This window comes from Tripterygium wilfordii, chromosome 15 (assembly GCF_013401445.1).
Source record: "Tripterygium wilfordii isolate XIE 37 chromosome 15, ASM1340144v1, whole genome shotgun sequence".
In the NCBI taxonomy this organism is placed as follows: domain Eukaryota; kingdom Viridiplantae; phylum Streptophyta; class Magnoliopsida; order Celastrales; family Celastraceae; genus Tripterygium; species Tripterygium wilfordii.
Window position 1 is genome coordinate 98,552 of NC_052246.1, and position 21,929 is coordinate 120,480.

Consider the following 21,929-nt stretch of genomic DNA (forward strand, 5'->3'; position numbering starts at 1 on the left):
TGTTATTCAACTGTTGTTGTATTGTATATACATGGGCGTTTTTCATGTTGAGTCCTCTAATGTTTTGTGTAAATTTAACGAAGAAGTTGATTGATGGAAGGAGAAACAGAGAGAGAGAGAGACGGTCTGGTCAAGAGTTGTTGAGACTTTGTGGGAGGGTTTCATGGAGGAAGTTTCTTTTTTAGTGTCGTCAATCTAATCCTCCTCTTTGTAATTGTAAATTGGAGCAAGAAATGAGGATTACTGTCTGATTCTGCAAGATATGTAACAAGATTTGATTAAAGTCAATACTTGGAAAAATATTTCTGCCTACTTAAGCTCAATTACAGTCTTGATTGATGGTGTTGAAATTTTTGTGGATGGCAAGACAACTCTACAAGGTGGGCATGATTTGTGTTGATGAAGGACAGAAATGGCTGAAAAGGCTTTTAAAGGGATCTGGTTATTGATTGCACAAGCAAATAAGCAATGTGATGTGGTTGGTTTTGAGTTAGTGGTTGAAAAGTCAATATGCAGTTTCTTTTAGGAATGCAGTTGTGTGGTCAAGGTCACACCAGCATCTGCATAAGTGCATATGCTTATGCTTAAGTTGGGTGTTTTTGCTGATAAAAAAAAAAAGAAAAGAAAAAAAAAAAGGTTGGGTGTTTTTGGGTTTGGTATCCTTCATCATTTCATCTCATGTATTTTAATCTGTCAACTGTCAACTGTCAACTGTCAAGGACTTTTGTGGTAAGATTGGTTCAATGAGGATGATGATATCAGAAAATCATAACAGGTTCTCACATAAAAAAACGAAATTCTGTATAACACTATCCAAAAATGCATGTAAAGTATTTACATTCTGAATTCAGGAGAAATGTGATTCCTCCATGAAATTCTATTGTTTTACTTCAATTTACAGAGCTGAAGGAAAAACAATGACTTATCGAGGCAACAAAACTTAGTGGATTTACACATAATTACTTACAGATTCACTTGGTCGTGTAAATAAAAAATATGCAAAACTTAAATGTCATATATAAATATATATATATATATATATATATATATATATATATATATATATATATATATGTATATATGTGGGTGAAAAATTATACCCAGAAAAAGTAAGAACTGGCAGATTTACGTCCATCTTCTGGGTGGTTTAAGTAAGGTAGAGCTACTACCACTTCTTCTAATACCTGAAGAGATCAATTACTAACGATATTACCGAGTTATGTAGAATAATTAATAGTAGCAACAATCTAGAAAACTCTGGGTTTTCTCACTTGTTGACGCCTTCAAATGGTCTTTTGAAGCAGTCTGCCCTGCTCTTTGTAGGGGTCTTTGTACCTTAGATGCTGGCCTTGGCCTGCGCCAAACATTTTGAATCAGAAATGATAAATGGTGTCCGTATCAAAATTCTTCTCTTAATGTGACATATAAAACTAGATACTGCAACATAGTAATTCGACCAAATCGAATATAAACATTTGGTCATAATGATGCTTTTGATACATAAATTTTATTAATAGGAATAACTAGAATGGTATGAACTATGAAGTGAAAAAAAAAATCTAATTTGGTCATAAAGAAAGTTAGCCATGTATGTAAAAATAGCACACAACACTCACCTTTGTACTTGATTTGATGATTTTCTGCCATCGGTGGAATTAGTATCCTCAACTGAGCCGTCAGGGTCTGTTCCCACAGAAAGACAGCCATCAGACTTGTCACTTAATCTCTCATCATCGTCTGCATCCCCAAATCCTAAAATCGCACCATCTGCTTGAAAATGAAAATTACGGTTTCCAGCAACTTTTGATTGCTGTGACAATTCATTTTGGTGTTTAAAGTCATCCATGGACTTCTGGGAATCAGCTTCGGAATACTTATCACTGTACTCTGAACAGTTGTCATGATCAGAAGTTGCTTTCTCGCCACGTCCAAAGCCCTTTCCAGCCGATGACTTTTGGTTACACTCAGGAGAATCACCTACAGAATCTCTGCCTGGAGAAGAAGACTCATACCTCATTGAACTTGGCCCATTCTTTTCCCCATTGATCCCTGAATACACGTTTTTTAGATCTTTTAGTAATTGCAGCCGCTCTATCTCATCATCCTTCTTGGCAATTGTGTTTTTCAGAGATGCCACCTACACAATGGATGGAAAAAAGGAATTAGAAAGCAATAATATGCATTTGCCTTTTACATATACGACATAGTTACGACCATCATTAAGGTGGCAACGGGCAAGAAACTCTACGGATGATGTGTCTATGAGACCAAAATCTGCCAGTCATAATTGTGATATAATTTTGGTAAAATCTCATATATACAATAGTTGCTACTGTCTCTATATGAACCAATGCAGTTTAATTTCATTTCATTCAAAAACTCGCATCATTTCCATGAATGAACATAATATGAGAAAGGCAAAAGTAAGGGAACCTGCTCCATTAATTCCCTAACATCCCTGCCCTCTTTGCTACTTCGTGCAGCACCTAACTCAACCCCAGAAACTCTCTCCGCAAATTTCAAAGTGCTCATACTTTCCAAAAATGAAGATGCATCAGGATTGAGCTGCACAAACATAAGAATCTTTGCTTCACCTCCTGTAAAATGTATCAGAGAAAACATTAGGTAGGATCTTTTACTAGTAATTATAAGCTACCAAGACAGTTGACATTACATCAAAAACCAGAAAGCAAGTAATAGGGGGGAAGTTTGCAGCTAAAAATAACAAAATACCGAGAGAACTCTGAAGGACTTGAGTGAGTTTGCTGTTCCTGTAAGGTACATGAGAACTCTTTTGTGAAAGTGCAAAAATGACGTCTCCAAGAGCAGACAAGGACTTGTTAATATGTTGCGCTTCCTTGAGCCTATCTCCAGTTACCTCAGAGCGGTCAACTCTTTCACTTCCTGCAAGGTCTACCAAATGAAGATTTCCATGCAGTGGAACACCAGTCTTCGAATCCTTCCCGTGAACATGGATGGTCAGAACACTGTGTGTAAAGATTGCGTTTAAAAATCAAGATGTCTATGAAAATACATACCTCAGTATAAAAGAACTAAAATAAATTCGAGAACCTGTGAGAGCGACTGCTTCTCTCATTCAATGCAGTGGCACCAGAAGCTCTATTTTTCATTCCAACATTCATTAGGTCTAGAACATCTGAAGTTGAGTTGACAGGATGCATACTAGCATCAGGTACAGCTAGTCCAGTGGTTTGAGTGGTAGACATTATCCCGAGTGTGTGCAAATTAAGGGAAACAAAGGGAAAATACAAAGTCCTAACAAATTTTTTTTGAAAATCATGCAGTTAAAGCAAGGTGCATTAGATGAAAGATAGTTTGAATAGGAAAACTGTCATTTGATTGGAAAAGTAATTTTACAGTCAGATGACAAGAGAAAGGGAGAAATAGTTCACATTATATATTGACTAGGTATATTAATCTAAAACAGAAAGGATATTTCTTTTGGGAACCGTCACTTGATAGTAAATCCCGCACTTGTTCATTATATATTTCAACCATTTGGACCCCAACTTGATATTTGATGGAATTGTTTCTATGTTGGGAGATATTGAAAAGATCATTCAGAGATCGGTAGTTAACTCCCATTTGCTCGTTAGACGCTCCATTAGGACCAGTCTGGAAAGAAAATTGTAAGTAAATGAGAATTCCATAAAAGTTTTCCAAATATCTCAAAATTTTAAACGTGAAAATTTTCAATACCATTGTGTAGGTTTTTCCGGAACCAGTTTGTCCATAAGCAAATATACACACGTTATATCCATCAAGTACAGATTGTATCAAAGGCTGGATGTCTGAAAATACATCCACTGCAAATAACAAACGAATTGTAAGTTAGATATTGCACAGACGTCAAAATATGATGAAGAAGTCCACGTTAAGAAAACTTAAGTAACTTCTATCAAAAAACAGAAAGCAAACTCTACTAACAATCATATAGTATATAAACATTATCTGACTATCATGTCATTCAATCAAGCAACAATACTCATTCAACAAATAAACTTAAAAGAAATAGATAAGAACCTTGGGTAGCATCAGGACCAAAGATCTTATTAAACTTGAACAATCGATTGCCATCTTTCCCTGGTTTAGAGGGATTTGCAATGACTAACTCCCCATTTTCACCAATATATTCTATAGTTGAACGTTTTGCAGGCTGCCCAGGCATAAATGGCCTTATCCGACAACATACTCTAATGTTTCCTGTTGAAAAAGAAAATAATGAGCTTTGAGCTGAATAAGAAGCCCCACATGCAACCTAAAAGAGTGAAAGAAGTGTGAACTGCACCTTTCAAATCCTGAATCTCATTAAAGAGCCTCCGGTTTTCAGCAAGTACTTCATGATAGTTCTCTGCTGCATCTGCTAATGCTTTAAGCTTCTCTCCTGAAGGGAATCAATTTTCAACTCGTGAGAGGTAATCATCCGCAACGTATAATAATTGTGAAACTTCTAAAGAGCAACCCACCAAGGTGATTGAATTCATCCGAATAGATCTTTTGCGTCTTCAAAATTTCTTGCTTGATGAACCCAGAAGATAATCTCAATTCCTGGATATAGTTTTCCTATTTTTAGTAAATTACTGATGTTAAACGAGTTATATAAGGAAGAGAAATGTATAGTAAGCATACCCGCAAAGAACAAAATTGAAAATCCATAAAGCTCTTGTAGCTATTCTGTTTCTTGCTCCCCTTTTGATATTTTGACTCTGAATATAACTCAAGCTCTTTCACTTTATTCCTTGACGCTGCCAGGAGGTTCTCAAGCTCTTTTATCCTCTTATCTAGGTCTGATTTAGCTGATTTAGATTCTTTTTCTACTCGAGAGCAATGCAGTTCATATGCCTCAAGCTCTTTCAGCCTATTCCTCGACTCTGCCAGGAGGTTCTCAAGCTCGTTAACCCTATTCCTTGACTCTTCCAGGAGGTTCTCAAGCTCTTTCACCCTATTACTTGGCTCTGCCAAAAGGCATTCAAGCTCTTTTATCCTCTTCTCTAGGTTCGATTTAGAAGAATTAGATTCTGTTTCTACTTGCAAGCAACAAAGTTCGTAAGTCTTTTTCGCCACTTCTAATTCTTGCTTCAATGTTGAAATTTCAAGATTGCTTTTATCCTTCTCTTTCATCAATTTAACCACGTACTCCTCCTCAAGTTTCTTTCTTTCTTCCATTTTGAACTTCTCAATCTGCACCAAGAGGCAAATAAAACAAAGTGTTGTGATAGGCACCCATGCAATAAAAGACTGTCTTTGTTTCCATCGAGCATCCACAACTAGCTAAGACGTCTAGAATAAAACAATGAAACCAAGGGAACTAATTCTTTGTGATATTATGAAGTTAAGGCAGCTGGTTATGTTGTGAACAAGAAAAAGCAGCAGATAACTGATTGTTAGTAATATTTCCATAGCCTTCATATGAGAGTGTTACGATAATTGATAGTCATTCAAACTTGCTGGACATTATTTTGCAATAGTATATGGAACACTGTTCAAGCAACCAAGAAAATGAAATACCAATGAGGAAACAGTACATGATAATACCTCTAATATCAAAAATTTTAAGCAAACCTAGGTTAAGAATAACTAATGGGGGAAGACAAGCTTTCTTGCCTCTGAATATATATACCTTCATTTGCTGAAGCTGGTAACAAGGAAATTCAATTAGTAATGAAGGAATAGGAACTAAAGTATATAATTAGATATATTTCTCTTCATTTCTATTTTCCATACCCCAGTCTCTTCACCAGGCCCAGATGCAAGGGCTTCGAGTACTTTGATTCTTGACTGGTATTTCTTGTCACGGGCCTTAAACAGATTGTTTTGCTGGAGACACAAAAACAAAGCAAAAATTATTAATATTAGGATACAGAGGAAAGACAAAATAACTACTTCTGTATATTCAAAGTTCAAACATGTTATACTGTTCTTAAGTGATCTGCTTGAGTCGATATACGCCGTTCAATCTCCTGCACGACTTTTCTCAACAAGCAGGCCACTCGCTGAGCAACAGAGAGATAATGTTAGAGCATATTTTCAAGGCCACACATGCAAAAATATGTATGTATGAATGCAATGACTTGCATGCTTGCATACACACATACGTATTTCTTAGTCAAAATCTCCCCACCCTTATGTCCCAGAGTGCATACATGAGGTATTTCGCCATTCTTTCTTTCGACACTTTCATCCAGAATTCCATTCACGACACTCAAAAGTGACTGAGTTGGTGCATTCTGCATGAAAGAAACGCTGGAAAGGCATCAAAGGAGGCACCACATTGAAAAAAAATTCAACTTCGGATACAAAGAGAAGACCAGCAGTTACATCTAAACTGTTTGATTTCATCATCTCTGTGATCGTCGCGGGTGGAAGGTCTGCGTAGCTCCCGTTCTTGTTCTCAAACACCTCGTGGATATTGTGTCGAACTTGATGTGCTAGGGAAGCTGATGGCGCTGAATAGAAGTAAAATGAATAAAACATGAACGACTAAAATGACAAAAGCTGAAAATAAAACTTAGTCCAGTGAACAAAACGAGAACTTCATCTGATTTCTAGTTTTATAGAACATTAAGTTACCACAATGCTGTTAAACCTTTCATCATATGAAATTCTGATGACATACAAAATGTTAATCAAAATCATTTTCAGTGAGATGCTGACTTGAAATGGTTTAGCTGTCACATTTGAAAACTCTATTATCATCGAGTACTTATGATATGGCATTTTTCACCATACCTGACATAATAGGGCTACGCAAAGCACGTTGAAATCTTGATTCTGACATAACCTTCTGCCTTTCATCTCCAGATAATGGAGAGAGGACACCCCGGGCAGATGCATCTCCATTCGGATTACTGGATTTTGTAATGGTGCTTGAGACAGAAAAATTATCTCCCACAAGCGAAAATTGTGCTCTAAGTTTTAGAAGACAGTCAATAACAGTTTTCATAGATCCCTAAAAGATATAATACACAAGTACAGTGAGGAAACATGAGTAGAGGAGGCATAAAAAATATACTTATATAAAAATTCTGAGTTGCATAAGCCCACAAGTGACAGAAGCACCAATTCTAAAAGATATATACAAACGCAAGCTTGAGTTTGTAGATCAAAAATCATGACTGAAGCACCAATTCTAAAAGTATTCAAAAATACTTATATGAGTAATTCAGATTGACTAGTTCATGTAAACAATACATACCTTTTCCAAGTCTAATATTTCAAACTTGGGCACACCCAATACATCCATTGTTGCCAGAAACCTTTTAATGTTTTCCAAGCGTGAAGCAGGTGAATAATCAGAATCACTTCCCTAGATTTAAAAATGCATGAAGTATCAAGAAACAAAAGTTTAGCCAATGCATGCTGTAATTAGGTGAGGAATGCTAAAAAAAACATGTATCAACACCTCATTGAAAGAACCAGGTCTAAGCCTTCTCAAAATCCGACATAGAACAGTGCCGTCGATTAAGCAAGCTCTCAGTTCCTCTACAGAAGCCCTAACTGGCAAGCTTAAATTAGGAAGAATGCTATGCAACCACTCAACCAATATTTCTTGCTGCTTGGCTGGAGATTAAAGAACAATCAGATGATTAAAATATAAAAGAGAACTCTGATCATTTAACAAATTGTGCAAATAAGCTTAATACAAAGAAAAGCACCGACCCCTACCTTCAGATTCATCAGTGTGATTTGCCATTGGTTTGTAAACATCCATATTATTGATTTGATTTCAGGTATTGGGTCATCTGTATACGTTCACAAGCTGATTTGGACTCTGACGAAGTGTTCTTACTTTGGAGAGTAGTTATGAAACAAGGTAAGAATTAACTAGCCATGGCTTATTCAAAAAGCCCTGCAAAGTGATCGAGTACAATTAGCCATTTTGTAGTACACTGTATCAGACAAAACCCATGGCAATGAGATGACAACAGGGAGCCATAACAAATTCCAGGTGTCATGCATAAGGATGAGACGAAGCAGAAACATGGAATCAATATGTAAAAAGTCCCACATCTAAAGATGTGGGCACTCATGCCTTGTTTATAAGGCTAAGCCCACCTCTTACCACCAACAAGGTCTTTTCCTAGGCTTGAGTTGGGCCTAGCTCACCTCCTTGAGCCTAAGGAGAAACAAAGCCGTGCGGGCCCGATGTATCCGGACAACCCAAAGCGGACAATATTGTTGGTGTGTATCATTGATCTCTTGTCTTGACCTCTAAAGAGCTAAAGCAAATAAAACCCAAATTCAGGCATCTAGGCGACTTATGATACAATGAATCAATCAGAATTTCAATGCTAATCTAAAATAGTCAAGTGTTGACACAGATGATGAGCATCAAATGCCATAATTTCACAGGTAGCAGAAAGATTCTACTTTCTAGCCTAAATAAGACCCAAAATGTGATCCTCGTTTCACACCAATTTACACAAACATTGGCAATTATGCAGATTGTTTCAGATTTTCACGGAATTGCACAAATAGCAGGAGCAATGCATTAATGCAGATTGTTGTCAGGAACCCATTTGATCATTATGCACAAAAAACAAAAGAAGGAAGGAAAAAAAAACCATATCAAAAGAACAAGTGAAAAACTTCGATAATCAGCATTGATATCCCCAAGAAAATGAAAACGCGCCTCAATTAAAGCAAAGATTGGTATAAGACAACAAATTAAAAAGACGATGAATTATGGGAACGAAAAGGTTGAAAGCTTTCAAACCTGGAAGAGAGACAAGAGTTGGAGAGACATTAAGCAATGCACGTCTTTTTTGTTACCTTGTTTGGATTTGGTCATTGGTGTTTCTTAGGAGACAGATTGATAAAGAGATGGCTCGTGGAAATAGGAGCGAAACTCTCAGGTTAAAGTGGGTCGTTGTCGCGTGTTCAATAACCGACACTCTGACGGTTCTTCTTCTGTGCTACCTATGGCTAATGGCTATGGTGGTCAGTGAAATTTGGAAACCAGAAAAAAAAAAAAAAAATTTGTTATAAAAAGAGAGGATTAGATACAGAACATATGATAAGGCCCCAAAATGATTGGGAGTTGGTGGCCTACTATCGAATACTTATGGTAAAAAATGTCTCACAATATTATCATATGTATTAGGGAAGCTTCTAAGTAGTTACATGGTTAGGAAATTATGTATAAAAAAGTATAGACGCCTTCATTGTTAAGTAAACATTAGCTCATGATGGAATTTTGTGCATATTATACAGAAGCAAATAATACACTTACTAACTCTGTAGCTCAAACACCAACGAGAGATGACTCGCTTGGTAATGGATTGGGTTAGGTATTTGTGTGTTCAATGTTCGATTATAATGACAAGCATATTTTTATCATATTTCAAAAAAAAAATGCCTTGGCTCAAACGCAAGTCAATATGTAGTTAGTTACATTGTGATTTGTTGATAATTATTGACTTAATCAACTTATTAACCATTCTCCTTACCTTTCTCATTCTATGTTTGTGGCATAGTTTTTAAACTCAGACCGGCCCGTCGATCGGATCATGAAACCCGCGAATCAATGGCTTCCTTGGTTTCTTATTGGAAAAAGACCGTTTTATGCATTAACTCCTATCAAATCGTGGGTTAACCCAGAAAATCCGACAACCCGTGACCCGACGGGTTAGAATAAAATCCGCATATGCGGTAAAATGACTTAAAAACAAAGAATATTTTATTTTTGTTAATGAATTGTGAGGCTAAATATGTAATTTACCTTCAATGGACACAAAAAATTTTATTTTTGTTAATGAATTTGGATTTTGTGTTTGGTTTATGAATTGTTTATTTGATTTGATTATTGCTATAGAATTTAGTAAATTTTTACAAAAAAATTAAGGTTGAATTATACAGATATGCTCCTCTAATTTGCTATTTAATATATAGTTATATAGTATATAACTATTAAATTATAAATATTTATTATTTATTAAAAACCACGATTCAACCTTTAATCTTAACGATTGAATCTCAAAATCCTTGACGCTTCAGTTTTGATGGTTCGATTCGTGGGTCAAGTTTAAAGACTATGTTACGTGGCACCCGTTAATTACATGACAATTTTATGCGCAAATGTAGATATAGGCCCAAGTAGTCCACGTTCATTGCAAAAACGCTAGCCATAATGATTTTTCAGCTTTCACGGAAGGTTACCCACCATCAATATCTTGGTTCTAATAATCGCGTGTTTTATCTAATCTTATATTAAAAAAAAAAAAAAAAACTCACGTGGTTTAAATCGCTAAGAGTTCACTGAAACAAGAAAGAAGCTTTGTTATTCCATGTTTGTTGGATCAGCCCTTAGTTAGTCCAAAACCAGAGGCAGTACTCTCCGACTCTCCAGGGGCGCCCACAGCTACCAATTCCACAAAACCAGGAACACGGGTACCAAACAAAACAGTGAAAACTGGCGGCTGTTTGGTCTTTGGTTACAAAGTCAACGAGGCTTTACACTTGGCCCACGTGATTGGGTAACAGCGCGTACGTGGAGAGGAAATGCCGTATGTGACAAAGCGTCAGCGCCGACGAAGGGATGATGCGCAGTTTCCTCCACGTGCCTTCTGCATCGAAGTTTAAATGACTATTTTGCCACAATATTTTAAAATGTTTATTTAAGAAAACACTTGCAAATTGTCTATTTGGCAAATAATTTTAACAATAACATATTATGGCCTAATTTGGTAAAGCTTTTTGAAAATAGCAGATATACTAATAGAAATGGTGATAGCAGAAATACTGGACAATTTTAATAGCAGATATGCTGCCTGAATGCTGGATAGGTGTTTGGTTGAACTTTTGCTGTTAGCATTTGGGTTATGTAGCATATTGCGACAAATTACGTGCATGGGTATTTTGTATATTAGTTGTATATGTTGTATCCAAACATACAAATTAATATAATGAATTTAATTAAATTCAAGATAATATTAAATTATTAATAAATAAATAAATTATTAATTTAAATAAATTGAATTTATTTATTTAATGGAGTAGATGTCCCGGCGCAGCTTCCCCTTTCAATACGAGCAAGACGGTGATAGAGGTGAGAAACTCGAGTCTCGGAACTTTAGGGCAAGTCAGGATATATTTGGCATATCAGTAATTGATTGGGGATAAAATAAGAAAAAACGGGTTAAAATTTGTGAAATTGTACAAAGGCCTAGCATTTTATAACTAGTAGAAATGCTCCCAAAAAACCTATTGGAAATCTGAGCCATGAAATTGTTGTTTGGATGACATGCAACATTTATACTAGCAAGAAGTATAAATGCTGCCAAAAATTGTCATCCAAACTGGGCCTATATATATGCTGGTAAAAAAATATAATAAATACGGTGATTGAAATGTTGATAGTGTTTGATTCAATTTTTGCTAGTAGCATATATGATATTAAAATTATTGTGAAAAATTACCTGTAAAGGTATTATACATTAAATGGTAACAAATTAAAATAAATAGAAAAAATTTATAATGATAATAAAATTTAATTCAATTTAATAAAATCAAAATAAAAGTTATGCATTTCGATGGGTTGCAGTGGACTTATGCTTAGGTTCAGATGGATGTATCCCTTGTTTTACTAGATATGAGTTTGAATTGTATCCCTCGTTATCATCATGAGTTTGAAAAGTCCATTTAAAATCAATGACATGATTGACAAATGGTGCTCAAATGATTTAAGAATTGTCCAAATTGGGACCATTTCATAATTGTTGTATATATTATTGTGAATAAATTATCTTGGAATTTGGGTCCCGAAATAATCATTTAGTTGAGCTTAATAATATATGATTCAGGAACAATAAATTATTGTGTGAAATTGTCAACCACATGAGAAGGGAGAACAAACCCTAAACCTAATGTATAGGAGTGCGAATGCATTACCAGCTAAGTTGGAGTTACTCCAAGTGGATAACAACATCGTTATCTCCAGTTCTACACGTTGAATCAAAATTCAAAATAGTTTAATCCTTTTCTTTTTCTTTTTCTGATTTGAACTCGATGAGTTCTCAATAGAGTCACTTTAGGAAGCAAATTTAGACTAACCATAACTAAGCTAAAATTATCCACGACAAGAGGGGCAAAACAGTACATATATATATGTTAGTACATCCAAACCAGATAAACCTTGGCGGCACCAGTTTCCTTGGAAACCACTGCGCCCCCCACTTTGTAGCAAAAACCCACGTTCTTCCTTCTCACCTACTCTTTCACATATATATTTACTCCTACACCTCTTCACACAGTTACTCATAAATCACAACTTTGTAGTTTGTCGCATTTTTTTCTTGCGTCCCAAACAAGCCATGCGGATTAGCTGCAATGGATGTCGGGTCCTTCGAAAGGGCTGCACCAACAACTGCTCCATTCGACCTTGCCTCGATTGGATTACCTCCCCTGAATCCCAATCCAACGCCATCCTCTTCCTCACCAAGTTCTACGGCCGCGCCGGCCTCATCAACCTCATCAATGCCGGCCCCGACCACCTACGTCCAGGTAAAGTCACTGCCTTTTTGGCGGGAGAATAGAAAATACTTGATATTTTTTTTTCCAATTGTAATTATTGGTTTGGGTTGTTATTGAATTTGGTTTTTATTTGGAATTTTTCAGGGATATTCAAATCTTTGCTCTACGAAGCATGCGGTCGGGTGATGAACCCGGTATACGGAGCTGCCGGGTTGATGTGTACTGGTAGGTGGATTGAATGTGAGGCAGCTGTTAAGGCCGTGATGGAAGGGAAGCCAATCAAGCCAGTCTCGTCGGACGCGGCTCTGACAGGGTGCGATATTCGACATGTGTCGAAAGAAGTGAGCTCTGCTACTTCTGATCGGCTTCGCGAAGTTAGCAAGTGTAAGGGCAGGTTCAAGAAATTAGCTCCTAAAGCAAAGAGGATACCAGAAGGATGTGCGTTACTTGGATTCGTCACCGATTCGTCGGGTTTCAATGGCTCAGTGAGTGGGGGACCGAGTTCGGGGGTAGAAAGCGGAGAAGGCGATAGCAGCGTTTCTGTAGAGACTCTGGAGGTTTTTCTGGGGATGGGCAAGACAATTGAACGGGCCGGACGTGGAGAGTTGGATTTAGAACTGACTTTGGGCTTTGGCCCTCCTGTTTAAACTTGTTTCATTGGCCATTTGGCCTAGCTTAGTGAGATTAGGTGGTGTAAATTGTAGAGAGAGGGAGGGATTATAGGAAGAGTAGCGAATGCTAACTCTGTAATTTTACTTGCCAATCCGCATTCTAGAAATAATTAAAGCTTCAATCAATTAACACTATTGATAAACTTGAGTTGTATTAAGGTTCCTCGCATCTTGTTTGGGACAATAATTAGGTTAAACAAATCTATTTAATTTCAAGCGGTTGAGTTGTCAAGATAAACCATTGTCAAAAACAACGAGTTATGAGTTTAACTCTCCTTTAAGCTTCAAGTACTGTCGAGAGAATGAGGAAGAAGGGAGTGCCGGAGTTCGAGGAATCGCCGCCGGATGACTTCGATCCCCAGGACCCGTACGCGGTGTGGGAGATGAGGGAGCACCTCATGAGGGAGAAGTGGATCGATATTGAGAAAGCTAAGATCATAAGGGAGAAGCTCAAGTGGTGCTATCGCGTCGAGGGCATCAACCACCTCCAGAAGTGCCGTCACCTCGTCCACAAGTATCTGGACGCCACCCGCGGAATCGGATGGGGGAAGGACCAGCGCCCTCACTGGATCCACGGTCTCTTCTTTTCTCTTTCTCTTTCCTTACTTTATTTATTTCTCTTGGAATTTCTGATTTTCTCAATAGAACAAGGATCAGTGATTGCTAGAGAATTTCGGCTCCGATTTTTCTAGGAAACATTGGATTGTCTACTGTATGAAATTTTCTTCATTTTTCTCGGAGATTGAATAGATGAATTTTTTTTATTTTTTATTTTTTTTTGTTTTGACTGTGTGGATTAGGTCCCAAGGTCGAGGCAGAGTAATGCATGATCTGTTTTGTTCAAGGTAATTTTTCTTCCCATTTTTTGGTTGAAGAGAATTTGGAAGAGGCTCAAAATTATGAGTACCTTCCCTGAAGTGAATGTTTTTATTCAATAAAGTGATCTTCTTTAGCCTTAATGAAGTGTAAAAGAAAAGAGGATTGCAAGATGGTTTGTATACTAGGAAAGAACAAGTAGTATAGTGTTTCTTTTGTTGTCTCTGTTTGTTGTCATAGCATCAAGACTCAGGCTAATCCAATTAATGTTAGAATTCTAGTGTTTGTAAATTGGATCGAACTTGGGTTATTAATAGTGATAGAAAAATAAAGAGACATGCTTTTCCCGGCCTTTTGTGGCTGCAGAAGTCGGTAATACGTGGTACTGGTGTCATCTTATTTTTAAGGTTTGGGTTCATAACTGTTTTATCTAGAAGAGGGTTGCCTTGCCGTTGCTGTTATTTAATTGGGAACTGGTTTACTGGCTCATCTAGTTTCTTTATGCAATCTGATTTCTCTATTGGTCATAGTTTTATGTTTTGTAGCATAGACGAGGAAGGTTCCTAAATGTATATTTTGGAAGTTCAAGTGGTTTGAATCATGATATTTATCCAAATTTATGTGCCCATGCATTATGAGTTAGTGTACGTGTGTGATAACAAATTAAAAATTGGTTGGGGTTGGCGTTGGGGGTGGGTGGAAGGTGGGGAAGCTATTGAATGGCTTTAGGGAGAGCTAAATGGAAATGGGATGTTTTTGGATGCCTAAAAAGAGAATATTTGGACCTGTGTGATATTTCTGACACTTGAACTCTCTCTGTGTGTGCGCACATGGTTGCCTTTGTATCTATAGATATAGGATGCTGCTGTGGCCACTCGGTTTGGTTTTGCAAGCCGCTAGAAGTGTTAATTTTCTGAGTGCAAGGGCCAAATAAAACATTTAATTCTTTCTTATTGCCCATGAATGTGGATTATAAAGACCGAACCTATTGATCTAGTTAGATTGGTGCGTATGAAGAAATATATATATGTATATTATATTGTTCCGGGTATAGAGGGAAGGATATAAACTTCTGATTTCCTCTTGTAGATAAAGGGAACTGGTGAACTGATTAATTCTGAACGTGGAGGAGAGCTGTGGCGTTCCTAAATAAAGGCCTTGTTGCTTTCTTGTTAGTCCCTTTTGCTTTAGTTGAAGCCTGTGACTTCACAACTTTTCTCTTTTGTTTCATATTTCATGTGTAGATGCCAGACATCGTTGGCATTGCTTGCATATTACCTAATTTTCCTTATTGGCATCCAAATACTGTGAGTGGAACATAAGTGCATCAGATGCAATCAGGAAATAAGAAATAAGCTTCTTGTCGTTGCTCGCTTGCGTTGAATGCCATAGATAATGAATTGCGTTGTCAAGCGCCTAATTTGAACGTTCTTCAACATTCCCTGTCATATCTTTAATTGGATCTTAAGTTTATTACATTTCTGTGTCATTTCTGGATATGAAGTTCATGGGTGACTGTGAGGTGGAGCCATGGCTATCTGGCTGTAAATATTTTGTACTTTTTGGTGTTTGTTAAAATAACCTTACGTCGTGGTATGTTCTAAAGTGATGGACTGATATCTTTGGTGGATGTATTTTGTCCTTTGGTGCTGTTTCCCTGCTACAAGAAGTGAGGGTTTGGGTTACAATTGTGGATAGAGTTTAGCTATGTATTGGTGCATTGAAAGCTTAACTCTCTTCGAGGTTAAGTTCTAAATAGTTTGGGTAGTTACTGCGTTGATATGAGTTCATGTAACCTTTTGTTATTATATGGAGTACCAACTTTAGACTCATGGGAGGATGTGATATAGCAGAGACAGTGATAAGTAAATTGGGTGCTATGCAGTCTAGGTTTTCATTGGTGGCATAGCATGGACTTATTTGATTTTGGGGTTAGGATTTGTAATGCTCACGTAAAATCATATTCATCACTAGTTATGTTTGGCAGAAATTGATTCTCTCTCTTACTCTGTTCGTGCTCTCAAATTTGTTTGGTAACTATAAGCTTTCGAAGCTTGTTGAATAACAACATTATGAATATGACTTGAGATATTTACTTATGAACTATTTTCACATGAAGATAGATGCTCTTTCAAAGCCATAAAATTGTAAGAGAATCCAGTTACTATGATTCCATTGAAGATTCTGAAAGCAGTAATGAAGACCTGTTGCTTCTGCAGCATCCCTCCACCTGCAGCTCTTTGTATCCTCACTTCTATCCAGAATGAGGAAATGCTAGGTGAAAAAGCTTTCCTGCAAAACAAACAAAATCTTGTGTTGGGGGGGAGGGGGGGGGGGGGGGGGGGGGTGGCAGTTGCATGGTTGAGAACACAATTAGACATACCAAAACAAAGATAAGTAAATATTAGTAGGTTAGCTGCTTCTAGAGAGAGTGTCTGGCATGGAGAAATGCTTGCACACACGCACACACATATATATGCAGGTGTGTGTGTGTGATGAGAAAAAGAGGAGCTCCCTTCAGTCCAATGGGTGGGCAAAGCTTGCGGAAGGAGTTGCTCCCGCACCATGCACCTGGCCATACTTAACATTTCTTTACCAAACCAATCTCTGATGGCCTTCATCTTCAACAATCTCCCATTGCCATCATCTTCAGAAAAAACATTTAGGTATAGCCCTGGTGCATGAGATGACAGCTCTAGCCGCGTCTAAGCCCTCCGTATTGGACTAAAAGGAGCTCCTTCTCCTTCTCTCTCAAGATAAAAGAGAGTGAGAACACAAAGGATCTCTCTCCCTTGCTTGCCTTAAATACTAGTCTCTTTCTCACTGTTAAGATGATATATATGTTTTTAAGATATCCATGTCAAGCCTTCAACATGATTGAAGATTCTCTTCAATCCTCTCCTTTCCCCTGTTATGGTATTTAAGGGAGCTTTTTGTCCTCATTCAATTAGCTTTGACATCATTCCTGATGCAAACACACTCTTTTTTTTTCTTTCTTTTCTATATTTTTAAATAATCTGGTCCTGTTTCTTATTTATCAGGGACATGGTTAAATCATATTCCCTACTCATTTTTCATGCCAGCCATCTGATGTACTGAACATTAGAACTACAACACTAAGAAAATGGTAATTTTCAAAGATTACCCAAGGGCAGAGCATCACCCATAACAGGACCTTTGAAACTCTTTTTTTTTTTTTTTTTTTTGTGAGTCCTTTGAAACTTTCATTGCTAGGTGACTTTGAAGTAACTTTTTGATTCTTAAAATTTTGATTTTATACCACATTTGGCACAGGAAATATTTCTAGAGATTCATCCGTACCAATATTATTCCTATTTAGATGAGAGACCAAAGAAAGAAAAGAAAAAAGCCTTCTGCTTTACTCTTTACAATCTGTCAACAACCAAAGAGACATCTTAGCCCTTAGACTTGCCCCTCCAGGCCTCCATCATCAAAACAATATGGACGGTCATGATTGGTCTCTCTCCCAGACTGCTAGTATGTCTGATGATCAGATTTGGGAAAGAAAAATCTATGATTTCTCTCCATAAAGTGGATAACATGCATATATATAGTCGATGAATTCTACAAGAGGCCTAGCTAGCTATGTACAGCAGCAACAAGTAGGGGTGTGTTATAGTATTTGTCCTGCTCCAAACACTGCTGATTCTCCCATATGCCCAAGGCTGCTGATTTCATGTCTCATGTCTGTCTTTCTTCTCTTTCTTTTGGAAAAAATTAAAAATTTTAAAAAATGAAAGTTTGTTGAATGTTGGCTGTTTTACTTCTTCTTCTGAACTTTGAGCAAAACATGCTATGATTCTTTCGGGCGTAATTGGTTAGCTTCTTGATGGGGTGAGTGCCTAACAAATATAGTGAAATAGTTATATAACACCAACACAACACAACACAACACAAACGCAGACGAAAATAAATAAAATAAATCATTTTATTGACACCGCCCTGGAATTCCAAGCCTTACAATGGGAATAAAGTAATGAAGATAAACCTTTTAAAGATAAGATTTTAGTGAAAGAATGTTTAGGCCTTGGCCCAAAATTTGGGTTTTTATATAAGTGGTCTGTTTTGGGTGATGTCCTCCTCCCTTATCAATTGTCTAATGTCATTTTCTAGTAATTAATTATACTTGGAATGTTAAAACAATCCATCTGACCGTTGGTTGAAACTACAGTGTGGGTTGCCGTAAAAATTTTATAGTAGACCCCGGACACTCACCTTCTTTTGGGTGATTGTCTAATAGAAGTAATTAATTTATGAACTATGATGAATAAAATTATGATCAAAGTTAGTTTTATCTATATATGTTATAGACTCTAAATGCAATTACCATATAAATTACATAGATTTTATTTTTTTATATTTTACTAAAAATGTCTTATTGGCTAAGGCCACATGACGATACATGTAAGCTCTCAACGGTTCAATTATTTAAGTATCGTGTATATATATATTGCAAGAAAACATCAATAATAATTTACAAAAGAAAATAAAGCAACATGACATGGCCTGATAATGACCTATTAATTTAGTGCATAATTAGTGGGAGGACCTCATCAGATAGATAGTTTGTTCCATTATTAATGGAAAGCTAGCCTAATGTATGAAATGTCAATTATTTCATTATAATGTTTAAAAGATATAATCATTGTCTATACCTTCTTTTTAGTCTCGATCAAATCTGGAGAATGTCAGAAAGGACACCTTGCAAGTTAAAATTAAGAATATCCAAACACATAAGGGTTTAAAGTAAGAGTATAAAATAAGGTTTTATGTTTACACAATTGATATGAAATACGTGGGATCCACTGTCATCTCACTCATCCACACCTTTAAACATAAACCCTTATTTTAGACCCTTATGTGAGAATTACTTACATATATATATATATATATCAAGATCATTAATTCGTACCATCATTCTATATATAACATCGATCACAGTACGTCCAACATTTACCATACCTGGTTTGATCTTTAAAAAATAGCATTGAAAAGTCAAACTCAAGCATACATATTACAGTTTTAGTTAGATTACATATACATATCATTTTACATATATATATATATCATGAGATGTTGAAAGAGTGAAGATAGATAATAAGCAATCTTCCTTCCATTTATTTACTAAGGTGGCCATATCTTAAGCTAGCAGCCAAACTCAGATTTGCCAATTAAAAACAGAGGCAATCTTAATTGGCAGTTTATTGACCGTTAATTAGTTACTTGTTGGTGAGGAAATTAGTACCAGCAAAGGATAAGCATGTTGTTGTTGTTCTCTTGACAAAACGACCTTTCAATCTAGGCCTCTTCTCTGCATTAAGTTTCCTCACCTCGTACCTTATCTTTTTCGAAAACAATCTTGTCCTTCTCTTCTCTCTGTACCTTGACACCCTTGCTTCTCTACCCCTATCATCAGTACTGCAACCCATTTGGCCCCTCACTCCTCCATATTGCTCACAATGCATATTTGTTCCCTAAAAAACACATCAAGAAATTAAGACACAACTATATATATATATATATTTCCCCACTCATAAATTGTGTGCTAAATGTCTAATTTATGCGAGTACTAAAGAGCAGGCCGCCATCACAAGACTACAGCAAGAACATTTCAGATATATTGTATCCATTAATCTAGCTAATTATATATATGCTTTGAAGTCTTGACACACAAAATTAGTCTCTCATATTGCTATATAGATGAATGTAAAAGAAATAACTTTTAAAATTATTAATTTTAATTGAGTAAATTATCAGCTAGGGCTAGGGCTAGGGCAAGCGAGAGAGAGAGAGAGTATACCATGCAATGCAACCAATAGTCCTTAGGGTTGAGCAGTACTGATGGTCTGCTTCCTGTTGTCCATGGAGATCCTTGGGTAGCCCAAGCAGCCATTACTGCTTCATGATTTAGCCTCAAAGACATGTTCCTCCTCTCTTGTTGAGTTTCATTACTGATCATCATCAAATTCCCTGAAGTATTAATCACGGAATCATGAGACGCCTCCACCACTGGTTTCTTCTCCTCTTCCTCCTTGTCCTCCTCGATCACTGGTAAGTCGTAATCAAAATCCCAACCCATCAACGATTCTTCAAAATCAGGACTGAAATAACAATTTGCAATACCTAATTCCTCTTCTTCTGCTTCTTCATCCTTAATTTTCACAGGATTTTGATGATCAGCATGACCTTCTTCAGCAGCTAGTAAGCTCTCAACATCAGCAGCAAACTCTACAAAGTCGTAATTTGCATCTGGATCATGAAGAAACCCAGTAATTATATTCCCATCAGTGTTGATGTCACATAGGTCGAAAACGGGGACACTACACTGCAACTCATGCTCCTCTTCTTCTTCTTCTTCTTCATTGTTATTATTATTATTTCCTTCTTCTTCCATCAGAGGAACAAGAAGCTGTCGAGGAAGAGGAGGATTCATCATCAACACTTTCTTGTCTTCTTTAACAAACTTGCTGCTGTTGTTGTTGTTGGTGGCTCTCGGCGTCCTCGCTTTCCGAGTGAACCCTTGGTGCCATGCTGGTGTTGCTAAACATTGGGCATCAGCAATAGTACTGGTTGTGGAAACTATTGATGATGAGTCATAATTATTTATTCGAACCCTTAAGTGTCTGCTCGCTAACTGATTCGCTGAGTGGACGGATGAATCGCAACCTCGACATAGAAAAGCATCATCAGCTGCGCAAAACCACTGCGCTCTCCTCTTCAAACAACTATCGCAGGCTCTTGCTGTCTTACCTCTCATGGCAGCAGAGTTTGCTGGATTCATTTTTTATTCTTTTTTTGGGAACTGGAAATGAAGCTACAATTAATGGCACGTTATTTAATATTGGAGGAGGAGGAGGAGGAGGAGAATTATTGCCTTGTGTGTCTGTCTCCATAAATATACATATACATATACATATACATATATATGCACTATATTGGGATTTTTTTTTTGATTGACCTTTTGGGACCCACTTTTTAAGCTATCTCAGTGTTGATTGGCTAAGATATTGAAGTCAATCCTAATTGAGGACTTGTGATTGGGTATGTATCCAGTGGAAGGGATTTCTTGCGAGTCTTGTTTCTTCCCCACATCACATGCAGTAGTGTACTCTCTCGATCTCTTTCTTTATTTTTTTTTGTCAGGGAGAATTTTGAGGAAGACATTTTTGTTGTTGCATTGCTTTGGGTGGGTCCTATTTTGTTGCTTTCAACTCTCATGTGTGGTTCGCCTTTTCATTTTCACTTGACTCTCTAGAGCATTCTTTGGCTAGCTAGTTGTTATATGGCAGATGGCAGATGGCAGTGCTGAAATATGAGAGACTGTGGACTTCAAATGCATTTCAGCCAAGAATATTGCCTTGAGAGGGTCCCAACAACAAAATGAACAAATTGGACCACCCATACAAATACAATTACATTGCCTCTTCATTAGCAGAAGATGTAAACATTTAAGATTCCTTTAAGAAACATCACAATCAAATTAATAATATAAAATTAAAATTACTTTTTCTTTTTCTCGCAGTACTTGTTCCTAAATATATATCACTTAATTGGGTACATAAAAATTGATGTACCTAGTCCTGATCATTATATATATCTTACTATTGATATTGCAATATCGATCCCTAGCTTCAGGGCTCTGGCCCATCAACAGTCTTTCGATTCGAACTAACCAAGCCACGACCAATGGGCTCTGGCCCTTTACACCTTTTATACCCCAAGGCCCAAGCCTCCTGCTTCGAATCGATTCGCCTCTCCATTGGCTCTTCGTCTCGATCGCCTAACAACCTAATTAAGCAGAAGAAATTCAGACGGTTATCGCAAGTGGACCTTCGCTTCTCACGATTTCTCTGTCTTTAAAAGGTATAGAATTTGGTTATCATACTCTAATGCCTACCGTAAAAGTGCAAGGGTTTTGCAGATAAAGTT

The 21,929-nt window shown here is 37.0% G+C and overlaps 4 protein-coding genes across 12 annotated transcripts; 2 read left to right on the plus strand and 2 right to left on the minus strand.

Annotated features, from left to right (window-relative positions):
• Positions 1 to 784: 784 nt before the first annotated feature.
• Positions 785 to 9,035, minus strand: LOC120015941 (kinesin-like protein KIN-14P). 8 transcript variants are annotated; one of them, XM_038868459.1, is made up of 23 exons: positions 8,738 to 9,035; positions 8,084 to 8,240; positions 7,687 to 7,870; positions 7,424 to 7,581; positions 7,217 to 7,327; positions 6,751 to 6,970; positions 6,340 to 6,467; positions 6,117 to 6,248; positions 5,937 to 6,014; positions 5,746 to 5,838; positions 5,642 to 5,656; positions 4,651 to 5,202; positions 4,488 to 4,569; positions 4,310 to 4,405; positions 4,045 to 4,224; positions 3,721 to 3,827; positions 3,458 to 3,636; positions 3,073 to 3,237; positions 2,734 to 2,987; positions 2,434 to 2,597; positions 1,617 to 2,137; positions 1,272 to 1,354; positions 785 to 1,184 (listed from the first exon to the last, which is right to left on the minus strand). In XM_038868459.1, the coding sequence occupies exons 3-23, from the start codon at positions 7,730 to 7,732 to the stop codon at positions 1,126 to 1,128; spliced, it is 3,423 nt and encodes a 1,140-aa protein (XP_038724387.1). In that variant the 5' UTR covers positions 7,733 to 7,870; positions 8,084 to 8,240; positions 8,738 to 9,035; the 3' UTR covers positions 785 to 1,125. The 8 variants fall into 8 exon arrangements, with proteins under 8 accessions (XP_038724387.1, XP_038724385.1, XP_038724388.1 ...); XM_038868457.1 differs by having other exon boundaries at positions 8,077 to 8,240; XM_038868460.1 differs by lacking the exon at positions 8,084 to 8,240 and having other exon boundaries at positions 8,794 to 9,035.
• A 3,229-nt stretch (positions 9,036 to 12,264) lies between these two features.
• Positions 12,265 to 13,298, plus strand: LOC120016869 (LOB domain-containing protein 41-like). The gene is made up of 2 exons (XM_038869825.1): positions 12,265 to 12,522; positions 12,637 to 13,298. Exons 1-2 carry the CDS (start codon positions 12,333 to 12,335, stop codon positions 13,137 to 13,139), a joined length of 693 nt encoding a protein of 230 aa, XP_038725753.1. The 5' UTR covers positions 12,265 to 12,332; the 3' UTR covers positions 13,140 to 13,298.
• A 131-nt stretch (positions 13,299 to 13,429) lies between these two features.
• LOC120016870 (NADH dehydrogenase [ubiquinone] 1 beta subcomplex subunit 10-B-like) lies at positions 13,430 to 15,347 on the plus strand. 2 transcript variants are annotated; one of them, XM_038869826.1, is made up of 3 exons: positions 13,430 to 13,739; positions 13,964 to 14,008; positions 15,069 to 15,347. In XM_038869826.1, the coding sequence occupies exons 1-2, from the start codon at positions 13,466 to 13,468 to the stop codon at positions 13,984 to 13,986; spliced, it is 297 nt and encodes a 98-aa protein (XP_038725754.1). In that variant the 5' UTR covers positions 13,430 to 13,465; the 3' UTR covers positions 13,987 to 14,008; positions 15,069 to 15,347. The 2 variants fall into 2 exon arrangements, with proteins under 2 accessions (XP_038725754.1, XP_038725755.1); XM_038869827.1 differs by lacking the exon at positions 13,964 to 14,008.
• A 3,744-nt stretch (positions 15,348 to 19,091) lies between these two features.
• LOC119979976 (zinc finger protein CONSTANS-LIKE 6-like) lies at positions 19,092 to 20,860 on the minus strand. The gene is made up of 2 exons (XM_038822607.1): positions 19,801 to 20,860; positions 19,092 to 19,474 (listed from the first exon to the last, which is right to left on the minus strand). Exons 1-2 carry the CDS (start codon positions 20,779 to 20,781, stop codon positions 19,220 to 19,222), a joined length of 1,236 nt encoding a protein of 411 aa, XP_038678535.1. The 5' UTR covers positions 20,782 to 20,860; the 3' UTR covers positions 19,092 to 19,219.
• Between the last annotated feature and the right edge of the window lie 1,069 nt (positions 20,861 to 21,929).

What these genes read in the sequence shown, in the direction of transcription:
- LOC119979976 (XM_038822607.1), bottom strand. Translation starts at nt 20,781, where the DNA reads ATGAATCCAGCAAACTCTGCTGCCATGAGAGGTAAGACAGCAAGAGCC. An exon ending in ACTATTGGTTGCATTGCATG is followed by an intron (nt 19,475 to 19,800) that starts GTATACTCTCTC and finishes TGTGTTTTTTAG; the next exon opens with GGAACAAATATGCATTGTGA.
- LOC120015941 (XM_038868460.1), bottom strand. Translation starts at nt 7,732, where the DNA reads ATGGATGTTTACAAACCAATGGCAAATCACACTGATGAATCTGAAG. An exon ending in CCGGAAAAACCTACACAATG is followed by an intron (nt 3,637 to 3,720) that starts GTATTGAAAATT and finishes TTTTCTTTCCAG; the next exon opens with ACTGGTCCTAATGGAGCGTC. An exon ending in CCATTTGAAGGCGTCAACAA is followed by an intron (nt 1,185 to 1,271) that starts GTGAGAAAACCC and finishes TGATCTCTTCAG; the next exon opens with GTATTAGAAGAAGTGGTAGT.
- LOC120016870 (XM_038869826.1), top strand. Translation starts at nt 13,466, where the DNA reads ATGAGGAAGAAGGGAGTGCCGGAGTTCGAGGAATCGCCGCCGGATGAC. An exon ending in GCGCCCTCACTGGATCCACG is followed by an intron (nt 13,740 to 13,963) that starts GTCTCTTCTTTT and finishes TGTGTGGATTAG; the next exon opens with GTCCCAAGGTCGAGGCAGAG.
- LOC120016869 (XM_038869825.1), top strand. Translation starts at nt 12,333, where the DNA reads ATGCGGATTAGCTGCAATGGATGTCGGGTCCTTCGAAAGGGCTGCACC. An exon ending in CCCCGACCACCTACGTCCAG is followed by an intron (nt 12,523 to 12,636) that starts GTAAAGTCACTG and finishes GGAATTTTTCAG; the next exon opens with GGATATTCAAATCTTTGCTC.